Consider the following 23601-nt stretch of genomic DNA (forward strand, 5'->3'; position numbering starts at 1 on the left):
TGGAGAATGTTCCATGAGCACTTGAGAAAAATGTGTATTCTGTTGTTTTTGGATGGAATGTCCTATCAATTATCAATTAAGTCCATCTTGTTTAATGTATCATTCCATTTTGGATGGAATGTCCTAACAAATATCAATTAAGTCCATCTTGTTTAATGTATCATTTAAAACTTGTGTTTCCTTATTTATTTTCATTTTGGATGATCTATCCATTGGTGAAAGTGGGGTGTTAAAGTCCCCTACTATGATTGTGTTACTGTAGATTTCCCCTTTTATGCCTGTTAGTATTTGCCTTATGTATTGAGGTGCTCCTTTGTTGGGTGCATAAATATTTAAAATGGTTATATATTTTTCTTGGATTGATCCCTTGATTATTATTTAGTGTCCTTCTTTGTCTCTTGTAATAGTCTTTATTTTAATATCTATTTTGTCTGATATGAGAATTGCTACTCCAGCTTTCTTTTGATTTCCATTTGCATGGAATATCTTTTTCCATCCCCTCACTTTCAGTCTGTACGTGTCTCTAGGTCTGAAGTGGGTCTCTCCTTTTTTTTTTTTTTTGCGGTACGCGGGCCTCTCACTGCTGCGGCCTCTCCCACCGCGGAGCACAGGCTCCGGATGCGCAGGGCCAGTGGCCATGGCTCACGGTCCCAGCCGCTCTGTGGCATGTGGGATCCTCCCGGACCGGGGCACGAACCCACGTCCCCTGCATCGGCAGGTGGACTCTCAACCACTGCGCCACCAGGGAAGCCCTGAAGTGGGTCTCTTGTATACAGCACATACATGGGTCTTATTTTTGTATCCAATCACCCAGTCTATGTCTTTTGGTTGGAGCATTTAATCCATTTACATTTAAGGTAAGTATCAATATGTATGGTCCTACTACCATTTTCTTCATTGTTTTGGGTTTGTTTTTGTAGGTCCTTTTCTTTTCTTGTGTTTCCCACTTAGAGAAGTTCCTTTAGCGTTTGTTGTAGAGCTGGTTTGGTGGTGGTGAATTCTCTTAGCTTTTGCTTGTCTGTAAAGTTTTTAATTTCTCTGTCAAAGCTGAATGAGATCCTTGCTGGGTAGAGTAATCTGGGTTGTAGGTTCTTCCCTTTCAGCACTTTAAATATGTCCTGCCATTCCCTTCTGGCTTGCAGAGTTTCTGCTGAAAGATCAGCTGTTAACCTTATGGGGTTCCCCTTGTATGTTATTTGTTGTTTTTCCCTTCTTTTAATATTTTTTCTTTATTTAATTTTTGATAGTTTGATTAATATGTGTCTTGGCATGTTTCTCCTTAGATTTATCCTGTATGGGACTCTCTGTACTTCCTGGACTTGATTAACTATTTCCTTTCCCATATTAGGGAAGGTTTCACCTATAATGTCTTCAAATATTTTCTCATCCCTTTCTTTTTCTCCTCTTCTTCTGGAACCCCAATAATTCGAATGTTGGTGCGTTTAATATTGTCGCAGAGGTCTCTGAGACTGTCCTCAATTCTTTTCAGTCTTTTTTCTTTATTCTGCTCTGCAGTAGTTATTTCCACTATTTTATCTTCTAGGTCACTTATCCGTTTTTCTGCCTCAGTTATTCTATTGATTCCTTCTAGAGAATATTTAATTTCATATATTGTGTTGTTCATCATTGTTTGTTTGCTCTTTAGTTTTTCTATGTCCTTGTTAAACGTTTCTTGTATTTTCTCTATTCTACTTCCAAGATTTTGGATCATCTTTACTATCATTATTCTGAATTCTTTTTCAGGTAGACTGCCTATTTCTTCTTCATTTGTTAGGTCTGGTGGGTTTTTACCTTGCTCCTTCATCTGCTGTGTGTTTCTCTGTCTTCTCATTTTGCTTAACTCACTGTGTTTTGGGTCTCCTTTTCACAGGCTGCACGTTCGTAGTTCCCGTTGTTTTTGTTGTCTGACCTCAGTGTCTAAGGCTGGTTCAGTGGGTTGTGTAGGCTTCCTGGTGTAGGGGACTAGTGCCTGTGTTCTGGTCGATGGGGCTGGATCTTGTCTTTCTGGTGGTCAGGTCCGTGTCCAGTGGTGTGTTTTGGGGTGTCTGTGACCTTATTATGATTTTAGGCAGCCTCTCTGCTAATGCGTGCGGTTGTGTTCCTGTCTTGCTAGTTGTTTGTCATAGGGTGTGCAGCACTGTAGCTTGCTGGTCATTGAGTGGAGCTGGGTCTTTGCGTTGAGATGGACGTCTCTGGGAGAGCTTTTGCTGTTTGATATTATGTGTAGCTGGGAGCTCTCTGGTGGACCAATGTTCTGAACTTGGCTCTCCCACCTCAGAGGCACAGGCCTGACACCTGGCCGGAGCACCAAGACCCTGTCGCCACACGGCTCAGAAGAAAAGGGAGAAAAAAAGAAAGAAAGAAAGAAAAAGTAAATTTATTAAAATAAAAAATAATTATTAAAAATGAAATTGAAAAGTAATAAAAAAGGAAAAAGTAAAAGAAAGAGAGAAAGAAGAGAGCAACTAAACCAGAAAACAAATCCACCAATGATTACAAGCACTAAAAAGTATACTAAAAAAAACCGTATAGACAGAACCCTACGACAAATGGTAACAGCAAAGCTATACAGACAAAATCGCACAAAGAAGCATACAAATACACATTCACAGAAAGAGAAAAAGGAATAAAAAATATATATTGTTGCTCCCAAAGTCCACCGCCTCAATTTTGGGATGATTCGTTGTGTATTCAGGTATTCCACAGATGCAGGGTACATCAAGTTGATTGTGGAGCTTTAATCCGCTGCTTCTGAGGCTGCTGGGGGAGATTTCCCTTTCTCTTCTTTGTGCGCACAGCTCCCGGGGTTCAGCTTTGGATTTGGCCCCGCCTCTGTGTGTAGGTCTCCTGAGGGCGTCTGTTCCCGTCCAAAGAGGATGGGGTTAAAGTAGCAGCTGATTAGGGGGCTCTGGCTCACTCAGGCTGGGGAGAGGGAGGGGTATGGAATGCTGGGCCAGCCTGCAGCAGCAGAGGTCAGCATGACGTTTCAACAGCCTGAGGTGCGCCGTGTGTTCTGGGAAGTTGTCTCTGGATCACGGGACCCCGGCATTGGCAGGCTGCACAGGCTCCCAGGAGGGGAGGTGTGGATAGGGACCTGTGCTTGCACGCATGCTTCTTGGTGGCTGCAGCGGCAGCCTTAGCATTTCATGCCCGTTTCTGGTGTCTGTGCTGATAGCCACGGCTCACGCCCATCTCTGGAGCTCGTTTAGGCGGTGCTCTGAATCCCCTCTCCTCGCACACCCCGAAACAATGGTCTCTTGCCTCTTAGGCAGTTCCAGACTTTTTCCCAGACTCCCTCCCTGATAGCTGTGGCACATTAGCCCACTTAAGGCTGTGTTCATGCAGCCAGCCCCAGTCCTTTCCCTGGGGATCTGACCTCTGAAGCCCGAGCCTCAGCTCCCAGCCCCCACCTGCCCAGGCGGATGAGCAGACAAGCCTCTCAGGCTGGTGAGTGCTGGTTGGCATCGATCCTCTGTGCGGAAATCTCTCCGCTTTGCCGTCTGCATCCCTGTTGCTGTGCTGTCCTCTGTGGCTCCAAAGCTTCCCCCTGCCACCCACTGTCTCCAACAGTGAAGGGGCTTCCTAGGGTGGGGAAATTTTCCTCCTTCAAGCTCCCTCCCAGGGGTGCAGATCCTGTCCCTATTATTTTGTCTGTGTTTTTTCTTTTTTCTTTGCCCTACCCAGGTATGTGGGGAGTTCCTTGCCTTTAGGGAGGTCTGAGGTCTTCTGCAAGCATTCAGTAGGTGTTCTGTAAGAGTTGTTCCACATGTAGATGTATTTCTGATGTATTTGTGGGGACGAAGGTGATGTCCACGTCTTACTCTTCTGCCATCTTGAACTTCTCCCTTTTATTATTTTTTTAAATTTAATTTTTTAAAATTGCAATCTATGTCCTTTTTTAAAAATAACATTTTCTTAGACTTTAAAATAAAGACTGTTACAAGAGACAAAGAGGGACACTACATAATGATCAAGGGATCAATCCAAGAAGATTTAATAATTATAAATATTTATGCACACAACATAGGAGCACCTCAGTACATAAGGCAAATCCTAACAACCATAAAAGGAGAAATCGACTGTAACACAATCATAGTAGGGGAGTTTAACACCCCACTTTCACCAATGGACAGATCATCTAAAATGAAAACAAATAAGGAAACACAAGATTTAAATGATACATTAAACAAGATAGACTTAATTGATATTTATAGGACATTCCATCCCAAAACAACAGAATAAACTTTTTTCTCAAGTGCTCATGGAACATTCTACAGGATAGACCATATCTTGGGTCACAAATCAAGCCTTGGTAAATTTAAGAAAATTGAAAATCGTATCAAGTATCTTTTCAAACCACAATGCTATAAGGCTAGATATCAATTACAGGAAAAAAAAACCTAGAAAATACAAACACATGGAGGCTAAACAATACGCTACTAAATAACCAAGAGATCACTGAAGAAATCAAAGAGGAAATCAAAAAATACCTAGAAACAAATGACAATGAAAACACGATGACCCAAAACCTATGGGATGCAGCAAAAACAGTTCTAAGAGGGAAGTTTATAGCAATACAGTCCTACCTCAAGAAACAAGAAAAATATCAAATAAACAGCTTAACTTTGCACCTAAAGCAATAACAGAAAGAAGAACAACAAAAAAACCCCAAAGTTAGCAGAAGGAAAGAAATCTTAAAGATCAGATCAGAAATAAATGAAAAAGAAATGAAGAAATTAGTAACAAAGATCAATAAAACTAAACGCTGGTTCTTTGAGAAGATAAACACACTTGATAAACCATTAGCCAGACTCCTCAAGGAGAAAAAGGGAAAAGACTCAGATCAAATTACAAATGAATTACAAATGAAAAAGGAGAAGTAACAATTGATACTGCAGAAATATAAAGGATCATGGGAGATTACTAGAAGCAACTCTATGCCAATAAAATGGACAACCTGGAAGAAATGGACAAATTCTTAGAAACGCACAGCCTTCCGAGACTGAACCAGGAAGAAATAGAAAATATAAAGAGACCAGTCACAAGCACTGAAACTGAAACTGGGATTAAAAATCTTCCAACAAAAAAAGCCCAGGACTAGATGGCTCCACAGGAGAATTCTATCAAACATTTAGAGAAGAGCTAATAACACCTACCCTTCTGAAACTCTTCCAAAATATAGCAGAGGGAGTAACACTCCCAAACTCATTCTATGAGGCCATCATCACCCTGATACCAAAACCACATAGAGATGTCACAAAAAAAGAAAACTACAGGCTAACATCATTGATGCACATAGATACAAAAATCCTCAACAAAATACTAGCAAATAGAATCCAACAGCACATTAAAAGGATCATACACCATGATCAAGTGTGGTTTATCTCAAGAATGCAAGGATTCTTCAATGTATGAAATCAGTCAATTTGCTACACCATATTAACAAATTGAAGGATAAAAACTATATGATAAACTCAGTAGATGCAGAACAAGCTTTCGAGAAAATTCAACACCCATTTATGATAAAAACTCTCCAGAAAGTAGGCATAGAGGGAACCTAACTCAACATAATAAAAGCCATGTATGACAAACCCACAGCCAACATTGTTCTCAATGGTGAAAAACTGAAAGCATTTCCTCTAAGATAAGGAACAAGACAAGGTTGCCCACTCTCACCACTGTTATTCAACACAGTTTTGGAAGTTTTAGCTAGCCACAGGAATCAGGGAAGAAAAAGAAATTAAAGGCATCCAAATCAGAAGAGAAGTAAAACTCTCACTGTTTGCAGATAATATGTTACTATACATAGAGAAGCCTAAAGATGCTACCAGAAAACTACTACTAGAACTAATCAGTGAATTTGGTAGACTGGCAGGATACAAAATTAATGCACAGAAATCTCTTGCATTCCTATACACAAATGATCAAAAATCTGAAAGAGAAATTCAGGAAACACTCCCATTTACCATTGCAGCAAAAAGGATGGAATACCTAGGAATAAACCTACCTAAGGAGACAAAAGTCCTGTATGCAGAAAACTATAAGACACTGATGAAAGAAATGAAAGATGATACAAACAGATGGAGAGATATACCATGTCCTCGCATTGTTAAGCATCAACATTGTGAAAATGACTATACTACCCAAAGCAATCTACAGATTCAATGCAATCCCCATCAAACTAGCACGGGCATTTTTCACAGAACTAGAACAACAAAAAATCACAATTTATATGGAAACACAATTGACGCCGATAGCCAAAGCAATCTAAAAAAGAAAAACTGAGCTGGAAGAATCAGGTTCCCAGACTTCAGACTATACTACAAAGCTACAGTAATCAAGACAGTATGGTACTGGCACAAAAACAGAAATATAGATCAATGGAATAGGATAGAAAGCCCAGAGAGAACCCCACACACATATGGTCACCTTATTTTTGCTAAAGGGGACAAGAGTATACAGTGGAGAAAAGGCAGCCTCTTCAGTAAGTGGTGCTGGGAAAGCTGGACAGTTGCATGTAAAAGAATGAAATTAGAACACTTCCTAACACCATACACAAAAATAAACTCCGAATGGATTAAAGACCAAATGTAACGCCAGACACTATCAAACTCTTAGAGGAAAATACAGGCAGAACACTCTATGACATAAATCACAGCAAGATCCTTTTTGACCCACCTCCTAGAGAAATGGAAATAAAAACAAAAATAAACAAATGGGACCTAATGAAACTTAAAAGCTTTTGCACAGCAAAGGAAACCATAAACAAAATGAAAAGACCACTCTCAGAATGCGAGAAAATATTTGCAAACGAAGCAACTGACAAACGATTAATGTCCGAAATATAGAAGCAGCTCATGCAGCTCAATCTCAAAAAAGGAAACAACCCAATCCAAAAATGGGCAGAAGACTGAAATAGACATTTCTCCAAAGAAGATATACAGACTGCCAACAAACACATGAAAAGATGCTCAACATCACCAATCATTAGAGAAATGCAAATCAAAACTACAGTGAGATATCACCTCACAGCGGTCAGAATGGCCATCATCAGACAATCTACAAACAGTAAATGCTGGAGAGGGTGTGGAGAAAAGGAACCTTCCTGCACTGCTGGTGGGAATGTAAATTGATACAGCCTCTATGGAGAACAGTATGAAGGTTCCTTAAAGAACTAAAAGTAGAACTACCATATGACCCAGCAATCTCACTACTGGGCATATACCCTGAGAAAACCATAATTTAAAAAGAGTCATGTACCACAACGTTCATTGCAGCACTATTTACAATAGGCAGGACATGGAAGCAGCCTAAGTGTTTATCGACAGGTGAGTGGATAAGGAAGATCATACATACAATGGAATATTAGCCATAAAAAGAAACGAAATTGAGTTATTTGTTGTGAGGTGGATGGGCACAGAGTCTGTCATCCAGAGTGAAGTAAGTCAGAAAGAGAAAAACAAATATTGTATGCTACACATATATATGGAATCTAAGAAAAAAAAAAGGTTCTGATTAACCTAAGGGCAGGGCAGAAATAAAGACAGAGACGTAGAGAATGGACTTAAGGACATGGGGAGGGAGAAGGGTAAGCTGGGATGAAGTGAGAGAGCAGCACTGACATATATACACTACCAAATGTAAGATAGCTAGTGGGAAGCAGCTGCATAGCGCAGGGAGATGAGCTCGGTGCTTTGTGACCACGTAGAGGGGTGGGGCATGGAAGGCGGGAGGGAGATGCAAGAAGGAGGGGATATGGGGATATATGTATGCATATAGCTGATTCACTTTGTTATCCAGCAGAAACTAACACACCATGGTAAAGCAATTATACTCCAATAAAGATGTTAAAATAAAGTAAAATAAAATAACATTTTCTTATTTGACACAAGAATGCTCCAGGTTCATCTTAAAGTTATTTTCCCACAGGGTTCTAATTCTTTTTTAGTGACAGAGGTCTAGAATTCACTATCCTGGCACCATGTGAGTGGTAAGAGGTAAAGGGGGAAGAAATCACAGGACAGTTCACTCATGCTCATTTTGGACACAATCTGCTTGGCGTGATGGGCCCTACTATTTAGACTTGGCATTTAACATGGTTTTCATTTCTATAGCCTTATATAGTATGTTCTGATTTCAGAGCAAGTTACCTATTATTATTTCTAGATTTTTTTGACCTTTTAAAAACATTGTTTTTTACATGAATTTTAGAATCACATGTCAAAATTCAAGTTCCAAAAAATTTTCGTTGATGTTTTAAAAAGTGTTGCATTTATTATTAGTTTAGGGTAGGATTTATCTATTTTTTTTTTTGCAAGATTGGGATTAATAAATGACTTCATTTTTTTCTTCCATTACAGGCTCCAGGAAAAGGCTTACAGTTTTTATCACATAACTCTCGTGTGCCTCTTGTTAAAATTGTTATAGTATAATTGTTTGTAGTTTTGTGTTTGTGAATAGTATCTTTTTAACATTTCTTCCATTGTCAGTTAACACATATGGGAAAGTGCCTAAACCATGGGTGTATAGTAATGAATTTTATTTAACCAGGAACCAGGTCAATAAATAGAACCTTGTTGGCACCCTGAGGCTCCCCTGTATGCCCTTTCCTAATCACAACCCCCCTCGCTTCCTTTCCTCCTAAAGCCAGCAAATTATGGAAACTAGAGCTGCTTATTAATACATTGTTCAATACAGGGAACTATGACAGTTAAGCAGGGGAGGCTTTCTTCCCTGCCACAGAATTCTTCAGAGGTACTTACTCTGTGGTCCTTTATGTAAGGGCCAAAGAATAATATAATTGACTATTTTTAAGGCTAGCTTTATGAGACAGGCAGATTTATATTTCTTAATTCTGTTTTGTACAGAACGATTCCATCCTTGATTGAGTAAAGCAGAGATTACAATATAAATTAAAAAGAGTCTTTCCAAGGTTTGTTTTGTTTAGATGTCGGAATAGTAGCCTTAGATTATCTAGCTTGATAGAGAAGCTGAAACTGTGGTTCTGATTTTTCTTAGTTTAATGAGGTTGTGGAAATTGCTCAGACCATTTACCAGCCTCAGCTCCCTTCCGGTGCTTCTGATCAAGATAAATGCATGGTTTCTTTTCTGCGTCTCTTAGATTTTGGTGTCCAGTTCTGTCTTGGGGTCTCTTCTCACTGTGTACTTTGTATCTGAGCTGTCTCATACTGTTGCTTCAGTGCCTACGTTTATCCTCATAAAATCCACTTTTATTTCCCAGACCAGGCTTTCCTGACCTGTGATTCTCTTAAATTCAAATAATTGACTTTTAGGGTCATCTTAACATCTACCTGATTGAGTTGTTAGGGATCAGGAATTTGACCAAAGTCTGGCCTAGGGAAATTTTTGCAGAATAGGAAGTACAGAGGAAACAGCCTATGGAAATGAGTGGTTACGCTATAAAATATGTTATATTCATTATATTATTAGATATATTATCATTAGTTTCAATGCTTCATCTCTGTCTTCATACAAATAGGGTCTTTATAGTTGTTTGTACCTTTTGAGAAATGATCTTGGTATTATGCTTGAAGTGATAATTCCAAAAACCTTGTCTATTTCTCCCTATCTTTAACTTTCTGAAGTGCTAATTAGAAAGCGCCCATATTCTTACAGATATTAATAGCACTAAGTTAGTGGTGGCTTTGCCACCACTTTGTTAGTTGGGGCTCTTTTTTATTTTCAATTCTGTCTCAGTGAATTCGTTAATGAATATCTGTTTCTGAAAAATGCAACTTTAAAATCCCTAATGTTACAATTCTGTTTCGATTATAGTGGGTTTTTTTTTAAAGAAATATACTAATAACTTTTGGTTTTGCTTCTAGAAAAACTGATTGCTTATCAACGAGAATTTCTTGCTTTAAAAGAACGGCTCCGAATAGCTGAACACAGAATCTCTCAGCGGTCTTCCGAACTCAATGCCATTGTACAGCAGTTCAAGCGTGTAGGAGCAGAAACAAACAGAAGTAAGGATGCGGTGAATAAATTTTCAGGTACAGACGATATTTTTGGTTTTATGAAAAGATTACATTTTCAACGGGTCATGTGAAATACTCTCTTTGAAAGTTGTCTAGAGTCGCAACATTTGTTACCCTCTACAGAGAGAAAAATCACCATACAAAACTTTTTCTATTGTGGTTAATTATAAAACAAGTTTATTAATTGCTAAATTTGATTTAAAGAGAGTAATATTAAGTTTCAGTTGTATAAATTTCACTGCCAATAGTGAAGAACCAGCATCTTTTAAAAAAAACATTTAGAATGAGACTAAAATTTAACTTGGTGTTTATGCATATTTCTGTTGTGACTTGTGTGGACTTCAGATGGACTCTGGGGAACCTTTGAGCTATTTGAAGCAATTAGTGCTCTCAGATATGACTTATAAGAAATAAAAAGATATAGTTTTATAATGGGTACTTTTGGGGGTACCTGACCTGTTCCCTCTCTGAGAAATTCTGGTCTGAGTGAAATGAATATCAAGCATCTTCTGTTTCTATCCTATTCTTATTCTAATGACTAAATCGATATATGTATATAATCAGTTCACTCCAAATCTACATAATCTTCCACGAATAATATACTTTTTCATTTAGCATTATCTGTTATAATCTTTCACCATTAATTCCTCTCATCTTGAGATTCACTACCTTCCCTTATTTTTGGAGATTCAGGCCCCTTTCTTCCCCTCCTGATTTTAAAATTTGTATTATGGCACAGTAACATTTAAAATTATGGAATGGTTAACATTCTTTGTTTTCTTCTAGTCTTTTTTCCATGCATATTTTTCTTCAAAAGTGTAATTGTGTGTTTTATGGCCTTACCTTTGCTCTTGAAATTATGCTATTAGCATTTTACTATGGCATTGAATATTCTTTTAAAATACCATTTTTGATGACATATATATCAGCTAATCATATACTATATTAAATATTTTTCTACAAATAGGCAAATAGGATTTTTCTGGGTTGTTTTTGTCCCCCAATTTATAACTCTGTGAAGAACATCTCTGTATATAAATCGATTACTTTTATGGTAGGCCTTAAGTTATTTTCATTAGATTATGACTTTCTTAAAAACAGAATCTGTGTTTTGATGACTGTTGATTTCCAACCACGTGCCACAGTGGCTGGAACAAAACCGATAATTCACTAAATATTTATTGATTGCATAGAAGTTACATTCCTAAAAGGGAAATTACTGAATAATAGGGCAGGAATGTTTTAAGGGTTTTGATGCTGTTCTTAATAGCTGAAACATTTATCGCATTATCACCACAATTTAATATTACTGTTTAATCTGCTAACTTAATTTGATGGGTAGATATTGTTGTCTTGTAATTTGTAGTTGTTGCTTTTACATGAGGTTAAACTTTAATTTCATGTGTGATAGTTTCGTTTCTTTTGTGAACTTTCGGTTCTGAATATTCAGAGTATTTTAAGGGAATTTTCATATTGCTCTGTATAAAATTGTTATTGAGACTGCAAGTCCTTACTGCTAGCTTCCTTATTTAAAAGGTTAAGTTCTAGTTCAATGGAATTGTAAAACAATATTGATTATCCTATCAAGGTTTTATTTTCTATTATATTAAATGGTTCATTGGTTCCTCTCATAAAAACTGAAAAACGATTTGAAAGTTATGAACTGTACCAAACATTCTCAACTTGTGCTGTTTAAATTAGTGTACTTGAACTAAAAAAAAAATCTTCCATGTGAAATTTTGGTCAAATATAATAGCATAAAAAAGTGAAAGTTACTGGTGGTCGTTGTACTTATTATTATTACATTTTCATGAGTGGATAGCGTGTTTACAGTCTGTCCCCCAGGGCTTGAGTTCTGACACATTATAAAGGTGAGTGGTTCACATTGTCTTCTCGTGGTACTCTGGCTGACCTTTTTAGCTTCATTCAAACTGTTCTCATCATCATGACTCTGTGAGACTCTGGTTGCCTAAGTGTCCATGGAAACATCATTGACCAAAGTATGAAATTAGGATAGAAAATTCTTTTAGTTCTCAAAAATTTTTACCACTATCTTTGTAACATCAGCAACTTCTATATGTGAGGTATTACCGTGGATTGATTATACTTCTGTATTTCAGATGGTACCCTAAAGCTCTTGAGGGAGTTAACAAGCAAAAAATCTCTTCAAGTGCCAAGTATTTATTATCATTTGCCTCATTTATTACAAAATGAAGGAAGCCTTCAACCTGTTGTGCAGATTGGTAATGGAAGAACAGGAGGTATGTTTGTTTTCTTTCCTATTGTATTTGCACTGCTGGTCTTAATTATGTCTTGGAGTATTATGTTGACCCTTGTAAGTCAGGCAAGTCGGGAGTCAAGATGGCGGGCTAGGAGGATGCAGAATTCACATCTCTGCACAACTAGGGCACCTACCAGGCACCAGTGGGGGACCACAGACACCTAAGGGGCGGGAGGAACGCCCCCAGTGATGGGGAAGGACGTGGGGCGTGGGGGGAGTGAAGGGGGAGGAGAAGTGGAGGCGGGACAGGACTGGCGTCCCTGAGGGGTGGCTGGGGGAGGGGAAGGGATCCCATGCCAAAGCGGGAAATTGGGGAACCACTGGGAGAGCAGAGGATCAAAAGGGAGCGTGGCCAGGTTTCCCCTGCCCACTTGGGCCCCTGGGAGCCTGCTGAGATCCCAGGACTGGTCCTCTGCCCGCCAAGGCCCCCTCCAGCCACGCGGGTCCTGAGGGAGTGGGAGGGAGGGAAGGGGAGCAAAAATAAAGGCCGGACCTCTGGGTGGGAGAGGGGAGGAGTTCCTACACCCAGCGGGACCCACCCACGGTTAGGGGTCCAGTGGTGACGGGGGAGACCCTGGGGGAGACGGTGGGGGAGGGGCGTGGAGGAACAAAAGGGACGCGGGCAGCGCTTTCCCTGTCCACTCAGGCACCGGGGAGCCTGTTGGGCTTCTGGGCCTAATCCTCTACCCTTGGAGCCTCCCTCTTGCCATGCCGAGCCCAAGCCCCGACCCTACACCCCCACCTCTACACTCAGAGGACCCCCCTGCATCGCGCTGGGCCTAAACCCCACCCACACACCCTCACTCAGGGCCTTACCTCCAAACTCTGGAACTCTGCACTCCAGAGGCCCTCCTTTAGACATGCTGCCTCTCTTCTTCCATGCAGGTCCTAAGCAGAGGCCCTGCCCCACGCTTGAACGTCACCCGGCCTAGGCCCCGCCCCCAAGGCCTTTTCTGGCTGTGTGTCTTGAGCCTAGGACCCGCCCCATGCTCACCCCCACCTGCCTTGTTCCCCCCCACCCTAAACCCCGCTGCTGCCTAAGTTCCACCCCTGCCTAAACTCCGCCCCCATAGCCAAGGCTTTTTTTTTTTTTTTTTTCCCCTTTTTTCCTCTTTTAGATTGGGGTTCTGTTTTACCTTGTTGATTAATTTATATTCTTATTTTTCCTAATCTTTTATTTTTCTAATTTTATTTTATTCCTTATACTTTGTTATAGTTCTCTCCTTTTGTCTTGTTCACCCCCTTTTTTTTCTTTTTTCTGTTGTGGTTTTATTTTACCTTGTTGCAGTTGTTTCAATTATATTTTTATTTTTCCTAATATATTTTTCTAATTTTATTTTGTTTTTTATTCTTTGATATTGTACTGCTCCTTTTTTCTTTCTTTCTTTCTTTTTTCTTTTTTTTTGCCACATCATGCAGCTTGTGGGATCTTGGTTCCCAGGCCAGAGTTCCTGTGGTGGGAGCTCCAATTCCTAACTGCTGGACTAACAGAGAACCTCAGACCCCAGGGAATATTAATCAGAGTGAGGCCTCCTGGAGGTTCTAATCTCAGCACCAAGACCTGGCTCTATCCAACTGCCTGCAAACTCCGGTGCTGGACACCTCAGGCCAAACAACAAGTAAGATAGGAATATAGCCTCACCCATCAAAAAAAAAAAAAAAAAAAGAAATGAGAAAAAATATGTTACAGATGAAGGAGCAAGGTAAAAACCTACAAGACTAAATAAATGAAGACGAAATACGCAACTTACCTGAAAAAGAATTCAGAATAATGACAGTAAAGATGACCCCAAATCTTGAAAACAGAATGGAGAAAATACAAGAAACATTTAACAAGGATCTAGAAGAACTAAAGAGCAAAAAAACAGTGATGAACAAAATAACTGAAATGAAAAATACTGTAGAAGGAATCAATGGCAGAATAACTGAGGCAGAAGAATGGATAAGTGACCTGGAAGATAAAATGGTGGAAATAACTTCCAGGGAGCAGAATAAAGAAAAAAGACTGAAAAGAATTGAGGACAGTCTCAGAGACCTCTGAGACAACATTAAATGCACCAACATTCGAATTACAGGGGCCCCAGAAGAAGAGAAAAAGAAAGGGTCTGAGAAAATATTTGAAGAGATTATAGTCAAACATGGGAATGGAAATAGTCAATCAAGTCCAGGAAGCACAGAGTCCCATACAGGATAAACCCAAAGAGAAACACACTGAGACACATACTATTCAAACTATCAAAAATAAAATACAAAGAAAAAATATTAAAAGAAGCAAGGGAAAAACAACAAATAACATACAAGGGAATCCCCATAAGGTTAACAGCTGATCTTTCAGCAGAAACTCTGCAAGCCAGAAGGGAGTGACAGGACATATTTAAAGTGATGAAAGGGAAAAACCTACAACCAATACCCAGCAAGGATCTCATTCAGCTTTGACAGAGAAATTAAAACCTTTACAGACAAGCAAAAGCTAAGAGAATTCACCACGACCAAACCAGCTCTACAACAAATGCTAAAGGAACTTCTCTAAGTGGGAAACACAAGAGAAGAAAAGGACCTACAAAAACAAACCCAAAACAATGAAGAAAATGGTAGTAGGAACATACATATCGATAATTATCTTAAATGTAAATGGATTAAATGCTCCAGCCAAAAGACATAGACTGGCTGAATGGATACAAAAACAAGACCCATGTATGTGCTGTATACAAGAGACCCACTTCAGACCTAGGGACACATACAGACTGAAAGTGAGGGGATGGAAAAAGATATTCCATGCAAATGGAAATCAAAAGAAAGCTGGAGTAGCAATTCTCATATCAGACAAAATAGACTTAAAATAAAGACTGTTACAAGAGACAAAGAAGGACACTAAATAATAATCAAGGGATCAATCCAAGAAAAATATATAACTATTTTAAATATTTATGCACCCAATATAGGAGCACCTCAGTACATAAGGCAAATGCTAACAGCCATAAAAGAGGGGATCTACAGGAACACAGTCATAGTAGGGGAGTTTAACACCCCACTTTCACCAATGGACAGATCATCCAAAATGAAAATAAATAAGGAAACATAAGCTTTAAATGACACATTAAACAAGATGGACTTAATTGATATTTATAGAACATTCCATCCCAAAACAAGAGAATACACTTTCTTCTCAGGCTGTGCTCATGGAACATTCTCCAGGATAGACCACATCTTGGGTCACAAGTCAAGCCTTGATAAATTTAAGCAAATTGAAATTGTTATCAAGTATCTTTTCCAACCACAGTTCTATGAGAGTAGATATCAATTAGAGGAAAAAAACTGTAAAGTATACAAACACATGGAGGCTAAACAATACACTACTAAACAACCAAGAGATCACTGAAGAAATCAAAGAAGAAATCAAACAATACCTAGAAACAAATGACAATGAAAACACGACGACTGAAAACCTGTGGGATGTGACAAGAGCAGTTCTAAGAGGGAAGTTTATAGCAATACAATCCTACCTCAAGAAACAAGAAAAATATCAAATAAACAACCTAACCTTATACCTAAAGCAATTAGAAAAGAAGAACAAAAACCCCCCAAAGTTAGCAGAAGGAAAGAAATCATAAAAATCAGATCAGAAATAAATGAAAAAGAAATGAAGGAAACAATAATAAAGATCAATAAAGCTAAAAGCTGGTTCTTTGAGAAGATAAACAAAATTGATAAACCATTAGCCAGACTCATCAAGAAAAAAAGGGAGAAGACTCAAACCAACAGAATAAGAAATGAAAAAGTAGAAGTAACAGCTGACACTGCAGAAATACAAAGGATCGTGTGAGATTACTACAAGCAACTCTATGCCAATAAAATAGACAACCTGGGAGAAATGGACAAATTCTTAAAAAAGCACAGCCTTCTGAGACTGAACCAGGAAGAAATAGAAAATATAAAGAGACCAGTCACAAGTCTGAACTGAAACTGAAACTGGGATTAAAAATCTTCCAACAAACAAAAGCCCAGGACCAGATGGCTTCACAGGAGAATTCTATCAAACATTTCTAGGAGAGCTAACATCTATCCTTCTCCAACTCTTCCAAAATACAGCAGAGGGAGTAACACTCCCAAACTCATTCTATGAGGCCATCATCACCCTGATACCAAAAGCATACAGAGATGTCACAAAAAAAGAAAACTACAGGCCAATATCACTGATGAACATAGATGCACAAATCCTCAACAAAATACTAGCAAACAGAATCCAATAGCACACTAAAAGGATCATACACCATGATCAAGTGGGATTTATCCCAGGAATGCAAGGATTCTTCAGTATATGCAAATCAATCCATGTGATACACCATATTAACAAACTGAAGGATAAAAACCATATGATCATCTCAATAGATGTAGAAAAAGCTTCTGACAAAATTCAACACCCATTTATGATAAAAACTCTCTGTAAAGTAGGCACAGAGGGATCTTTCCTCAACATAATAAAGGTCATATATGACAAACCCACAGCCATCATCGTTCTCAATGGTGAAACACTGAAAGCATTTCCTCTAAGATCAGGAACAAGACAAGGTTGCCCAGTCTCACCACTATTTTTCAACATAGTTTTGGAAGTTTTAGCCACAGCAGTCAGGGAAGAAAAAGAAATTAAAGGCATCCAAATTGGAAAAGAAGAAGTAAAACTGTCACTGTTTGCAGATGACATGAGACTATACATAGAGAATCCTAAAGATGCTACCAGAAAACTACTAGAGCTAATCAGTGAACTTGGTAGAGTAGCAGGATACAAAATTAATGCACAGAAATCTCTTGCATTCCTATACACGATTGATGAAAAATCTGAAAGATAAATTAAGGAAATATTCCCATTTACCATTGCAACAAAAAGAATAAAATACCTAGGAATAAATCTACCTAAGGAGACAAAAGACCTGTATGCAGAAAACTATAAGACACTGATGAAAGAAATGAAAAATGGTACAAACAGATGGAGAGATATACCATGTTCTCGGATTGGAAGCATCAGCATTGTGAAAATGACTCTATTAATTACTCTATTACCCAAAGCATTCTACAGATTCAATGCAATCCCTATCAAACTACCAATGGCATTTTTCACAGAACTTGAACAAAAAATTTCACAGTTTGTATGGAAACACAAAAGACCCCAAATAGCCAAAGCAATCTTGAGAAAGAAAAACGGAGCTGGAGGAATCAGGCTCCTGGACTTCAGACTATACTACAAAGCTACAGTAATCAAGACAGTATGGTACTGGCACAAAAACAGAAATATAGATCAATGGAATAGGATAGAAAGCCCAGAGATAAACCCATGCACATATGGTCACCTTATCTTTGATAAAGGAAGCAAGAGAATATGATGGCAAAAAGACAACCTATTCAGTAAGTGGTGCTGGGAAAACTGGACAGTTGCATGTAAAAGAATGAAATTATCACATTTCCTAACACCATACACAAAAAAAACTCAAAATGGATTAAAGACCTAAATGTAAGGCCAGGCACTATCAAACTCTTAGAGGAAAACCTAGGCAGAACCCTCTATGACGTAAATCACAGCAAAATCCTTTTTGACCCACCTCCTAGAGAAATGGAAATAAAAACAAAAATATACAAATGGGACCTAATGAAACTTTTTAAAAGCTTTTGCACAGCAAAGGAAACCATAGACAAGACAGAAAGACAACCCTCAGAATGGGAGAAAATATTTGCAAACAAACCAACTGACAAAGGATTAATCTCCAAAATACACAAGCAGCTCATGCAGCTCAATCTCAGAAAAACAAACAGTCCAATCAAAAATGGGCAGAAAACCTAAATAGACATTTCTCCAAGGAAGATATACAGATTGCCAACAAACACATGAAAAGATGCTCAACATCACTAATCATTAGAGAAAACCATATCAAGACCACAATGAGGTATCAGAATGGCCATCATCAAAAATTCTACAAACAATAAATGCTCACACTGGTCAGAATGGCCATCATCAAAAATTCTACAAACAATAAATGCTGAAGAGGGTGTGGAGAAAAGGGAACCGTCTTGCACTGTTGGGGGGGAATGTAAATTGATACAGCCACTATGGAGAACAGTATGGAGGTTCCTTAAAAAACTAAAAATGGAACTACCATATGACCCAGCAATCACACTATTAGGCATATACCCTGAGAAAACCATAATTGAAAAAGAGTCATGAAACACAATGTTCATTGCCGCACTATTTATAATAGCCTGGACGTGGAAGCAACCTAGGTGTCCATCGACAGATGAATGGATAAAGAAGATGTGGCACATATATACAATGGAACATTACTCAGACATAAAAAGAAATGAAATTGAGTTATTTGTAGTGAGGTGGATGGACCTAGAGTCTGTCATACAGAGTGAAGTAAGTCAGAAAGAGAAAAGCAAATACCATATGCTAACACATATATATGGAATCTAAAAAAAAAAAAAAAAAGCAACGAAAATAAACGGTTCTGATGAACCTAGGGGCAGGAGAGAAATAAAGACGCAGACATAGAAAATGGACTTGAGGAGTCGTGGAGGGGAAAGGGTAAGCTGGGACGAAGTGAGAGAGTAGCATTGACATATATACAAAACGAAATGTAAAATAGCTAGCTAGTGGGAAGGAGCTGCATAGTGCAGGGAGATCAGTTTGGTGCTTTGTGACCACCTAGAGGGGTGGGATAGGGAGGGTGGGCAGGAGACGCAAGAGGGAGGGGATATGGGGATATATGTACGCATATAGTTGATTCACTTTGTTATACAGCAGAAACTAACACAACATTGTAAAGCAATTATAGTCCAATAAAGATGTTTAAAATTAATTAATTTAAAAAAAAGGCACGTTAAAGAATAAAAAGTTCTTGATCTGTGCATAGTAACTTAGGAGTCATTCTAAACTCCATGTTGAAGGGAGTTAGATATTTTTCTCCAAAGACCAGAGTAATAGAGCTGAAAAGGATTATGAGACATGTAGTTCAAGCCCTATCTCCAGGCAAAACAATGTTTAAACTTTTGAAACATTTCTATTTTAAAAATTTGAGAGGTAAAGAAATAACTTCTTTTCTTGTATCTTATTTCAACATTAATAGCTCTTACAGTCATGTCAAGAAAGTTTTTCATATGTCTGCCCCTACTTTTCTTACAGAAATAGAAGTATATAGTCACTTATGTTTAACCTTTCATGCAGTAATAGAAATAATTTGGTTTGCATCTTTTTCCCAAAATACCTAAAAGATAATCTATGGCATTTTTTTTCTCCTCTTGTTAGAGTCACCAGGGCTTCTTGAGTTTTCCTTGTGGGACTTATATATGATTCTTTTATACTTTTTATTTCTCCACTTTGAACTTTGTTAATCTTTTCTTTGTAGATTTTAGGATGTAGAGACAAATATTATTTTGCTCCTAAGTCTTTAACAAATGACAAAATCATTACTTCTTAGGTATTGAAATGAATCTTTATGATAATGTTTTTAAAAAGCTGATTCAATCTGCATTTGATTCAATAGGATTCTTAGGTATCTTACTGGTTTTCGATATTCTGAGTTTTCACATTCAGCATTTTTTAGTTCTGCCATCTTTCTATTTTATGAATCATTTAAAATTATACACTTTTCCTATGGAGATGATACTTCTTAAATTATATTCAGACTAACTCATTCTTCTATGTCTTTATTGATTCAAGAAATATTTTTACGGTACATACTGGATTACAAAGACTAATAAGATGTAGTATGTTCTAAATTATGTTCTTTAGAACATTGATCATTAATTATTTCTGAAGTTGATAGTGTGTCTCTTCCTTTAATAATCACTATTTGGGTAAGTTGCCTTTGCCATTTCATGCATTTTTTGGTTTAGACTATTTCCTCATGAATAAGAAGCAAATGAAAAGGAAGTAGAAGTATTTTTAAAGTTATTTAAAACTTCCAAGGTCTCTAGTAAGTTCTTTTATAGTCAGCTCTTCTTATTTTATGAATGTGACATTCTCTTTCTTTTTTGAAGATGCTTATTCTAGCCCATTTGTTTATGACTTTATCCATCATAAATATAATATAATCTTGGTCAACCAGCTTTTCAGTGGTTAACATTCTTACTAAGCTGAAACAGTTTTTTTTTAAAATTTATTTATTTTTTTATTTTTATTTTTTTTGCGGTACGCGGGCCTCTCACTGTCGTGGCCTCTCCCGTTGCGGAGCACTGGCTCCGGACGCGCAGGCTCAGTGGCCATGGCTCACGGGGCCAGCCGCTCCGCGGCATGTGGGATCTTCCCGGACCGGGGCATGAACCCGCGTCCCCTGCATCGGCCGGAGGACTCTCAACCACTGTGCCACCAGGGAAGCCCTGTTACTAGTCACATCCCCTCCCCCCAGCTCCGCAACCTGAGGGGACCTTACAACATGCCCAGAAGGCAGGAAAAGCTGTCTTTTTTTGTGGTATTTTGTGCATTACCCCTAGCATGGATACTCTAATTCTGTAGATTTAGCCGAAATTAGTACTTTCCTTTTTAGTGCTTTTGGAGTCCTTGAGTGCCTTGGTTTAAACTAAAGAATTTAAATTTCAGCTCCAAAACAGTCTATTTGGGAGAAGTGGCTTCTTCTCTAAACATGCCATCTAAACTTAAAACAGAAACAGAACAACTTAAGACTGGTAGGGAAGAGAGAATTTGCATTATTACTTTATGCCATTTTTCTTTGCATAAACTAGAGTCAGCATGGATTTTGCTTTTTCTGTGAACAAAGTTTTTGAACTTCATATGCATTAACATTTCCTAGAAATGCTTCATAGCATAGTTTATACTCTTTTAATGTATATTCTAAATATTTTAAAATTCTGAGGTAGATAAAAGTATATGGAAATTTGCTTCCGGGGTTACTCATCCTGTCTCTAGGCATCTCAGAGTAACATGGTCAAAACAGAAATCTTGATTGGGAGCCCTTTCCCCCTCAGGTGTGTCATTCTCAGTAGAAGGTCCCATGTCCACTTACTCAGGTCATCCTCGACCCTCCCCTTCCCTTATCTCTGCCAGCCATAAGCCCCATTGGTGAGGGTCTCCACAGTGGATCCCAGATCTGTTCACTCATCTCCAACTTCAAACATCCTAATTCAAACCACATCTTTTCCTTAAATTACTGCAGTAACTTCCTAACTGATCTCTCCAAAATACTTTTATACTTGTTAACACTTTTATGTCTCTTCTCCATAAAATTTGTTAATCTTTTAAAATTACAAATCGGATGTTGTCACTCCCCTGCTTACAACCTTACAGTGCCTTTCTCTTGCCCTCAGAATTAAAACTAAATTTAAGGGTCTATGTGATCAGATTCCTAACTAATTCCTCTGAATCTAGGCTGATTCTGCTTTAGAGACATTCTATTCTTGCTGTTGCTTGACTGTTCAGATCATCCTCTCTTCAGCGCCTAGCTGTTTCCTCATCTTCTTTCTCTTCTCTTTCTCATCATTAAGTACCAGCTCAGTTGATATCGGAGAGTCTTTCCATGACTACACTGTCTGTAGAGGTACTTCCTCTTCCCCCCCCCTTTCTAATATTGCCATGTTTTAATTCATATACTACATATCACCCTCTAAAATTATTTATCTTTTTCCCTCTTGTAGAATGTAAGAAAGGTCCCATGACGGCAGGGACCTTATCTATGCTGTTATATTCCTAACACCTAAAATAATGCCTTGCATTTAATAAGTGTTCAATGCACATGTTCAGAACAAATATAGTAAATCTTTTTTTTGAGCCCTTGGAAACTTTTCATCCCAAAATGGAAGAGAGGAGTGTGGTATGGAAACTTGGGGGACTCCCTTAAGCTATTTGGACCTTAGAACTGCAGAATCATGGTGGTAGAATCATGGATCCATGATCTTTACACTTCCTTCTGACTTTAGAATTCTATGACCTCTAAGTGTTTTGTAGTATCTCCAATAAACTGTTACATAATTAAGGCTTAATTTTAACTTTTGCAAAATACTTCTCTACTGATCTGTAACACTTAGGATACTAAGACTTTTTTATTTTATGTTTTTCTTTTTTAAATTTTTTGGCCACGCTGCGCAGCATGCGGGATCTTAGTTCCCCGACCAGGGATTGAACCCGTGCCTCGTGCAGTGGAAGCACGGAGTCTCAACCACTGTACCACCAGGGAAGTCCCTAAAACGTTTAAAGATATTACATTTAAAAACTAACTGAAGTACTCTAATATAACATATGTGTTCCTGAATATTACTGTGCTATGCAAAATTGTGCAATAAAAGGAGAAAAATGGTCACATTTTTGAGTGTTGAGATCACAACACTCAAAAGCTTTGTCAGTTACACATAAAGAAAAGATAAGCTAATAAAAGCAGTGGCACAATTTTGCACGTATTAAATGATGGAGAAATGCATAAATACAATAAATATGGTATTCTACCTTGAAAAAGACTTGAGGTTTGCTTGTTAAAGTGGGCTTCAGAAGGACTGCAGCTTGGAAGCTTTTTGTGAAGTGGTACAAAGCGGATTGACTGAAATCTGCCAGAAAGTTGTAACACCAGGTGTAGATAGCTGTGGTTCACAGCATGCAGTGAACTGAGGCAGCTGTGCATTTTGGGTATTTCTGCATGGCTTGGTTCAGTATTCTGGACTCAGTTCAAATGGGTACCATTTTCTGTGTTCACCTAGTGAGTGTTTGTCCCAGGGGAGAAATTGCATAAAAGCAAATGTGAAATTGACTTCATGCTCAAATTGTTTTCTAATGTATTAATCATGTAGGAACAATTTGCATTTCAAAACAAGCATTATAGTAGAACTGACTGTAATTTTAGACTTAAAAAAAGTTGCATGAATAGTACACAGTTTCCATATACCTCACCCAGTTTCCGTAAATGTTCACACCTTATATAGCTATTATACAATGATCAAAACCAAGAAATTAACATTGATGCTATGCTGTTAACCTTAGATCTTAGAGTTTGTCATTTTATTATCATTATTATTTAATCTGTTCCAGGATCTGACTCAGGATCCCATATTTCATGTAATTGTCATGTCCCCTTAGTCTTCTCCAGTTGGGGACAGTTCCTCATCCTTTCTCTGTCTTTCCTGATCTTTGGGGAGTGTCCCCTTAATTTGGATTTGTCTGACATTTCTTCATGGTTAGATTGAGGTTATGAATTTGGGAAGAAAACCACAGAAGTGATATTGTGTCCTCCTTAAGACATCTTATATATGACATGTGAGACTTTAATTTTTAAGATGTGTTTAATGTTTCTAAGTTTTAGTTGTATAATAAAATCTGTTGTTTATACTTTA

At 38.2% G+C, this 23601-nt stretch overlaps 1 protein-coding gene across 2 annotated transcripts in view; it reads left to right on the forward strand.

Moving 5' to 3' along the window:
* The window catches only part of MGAT4A (alpha-1,3-mannosyl-glycoprotein 4-beta-N-acetylglucosaminyltransferase A), a 108621-nt gene that overhangs the window by 39083 nt on the left and 45937 nt on the right, over positions 1 to 23601 (forward strand). For both annotated transcript variants that reach the window (XM_019931151.3, XM_019931152.3), the window contains 2 exons: positions 9846 to 10013; positions 12119 to 12259. In XM_019931151.3, coding sequence (XP_019786710.1) covers positions 9846 to 10013; positions 12119 to 12259 — 309 coding nt within the window. The remainder of the gene's footprint in view (positions 1 to 9845; positions 10014 to 12118; positions 12260 to 23601) is intronic.

Source organism: Tursiops truncatus, chromosome 14 (genome assembly GCF_011762595.2).
Source record: "Tursiops truncatus isolate mTurTru1 chromosome 14, mTurTru1.mat.Y, whole genome shotgun sequence".
Taxonomy (NCBI): domain Eukaryota; kingdom Metazoa; phylum Chordata; class Mammalia; order Artiodactyla; family Delphinidae; genus Tursiops; species Tursiops truncatus.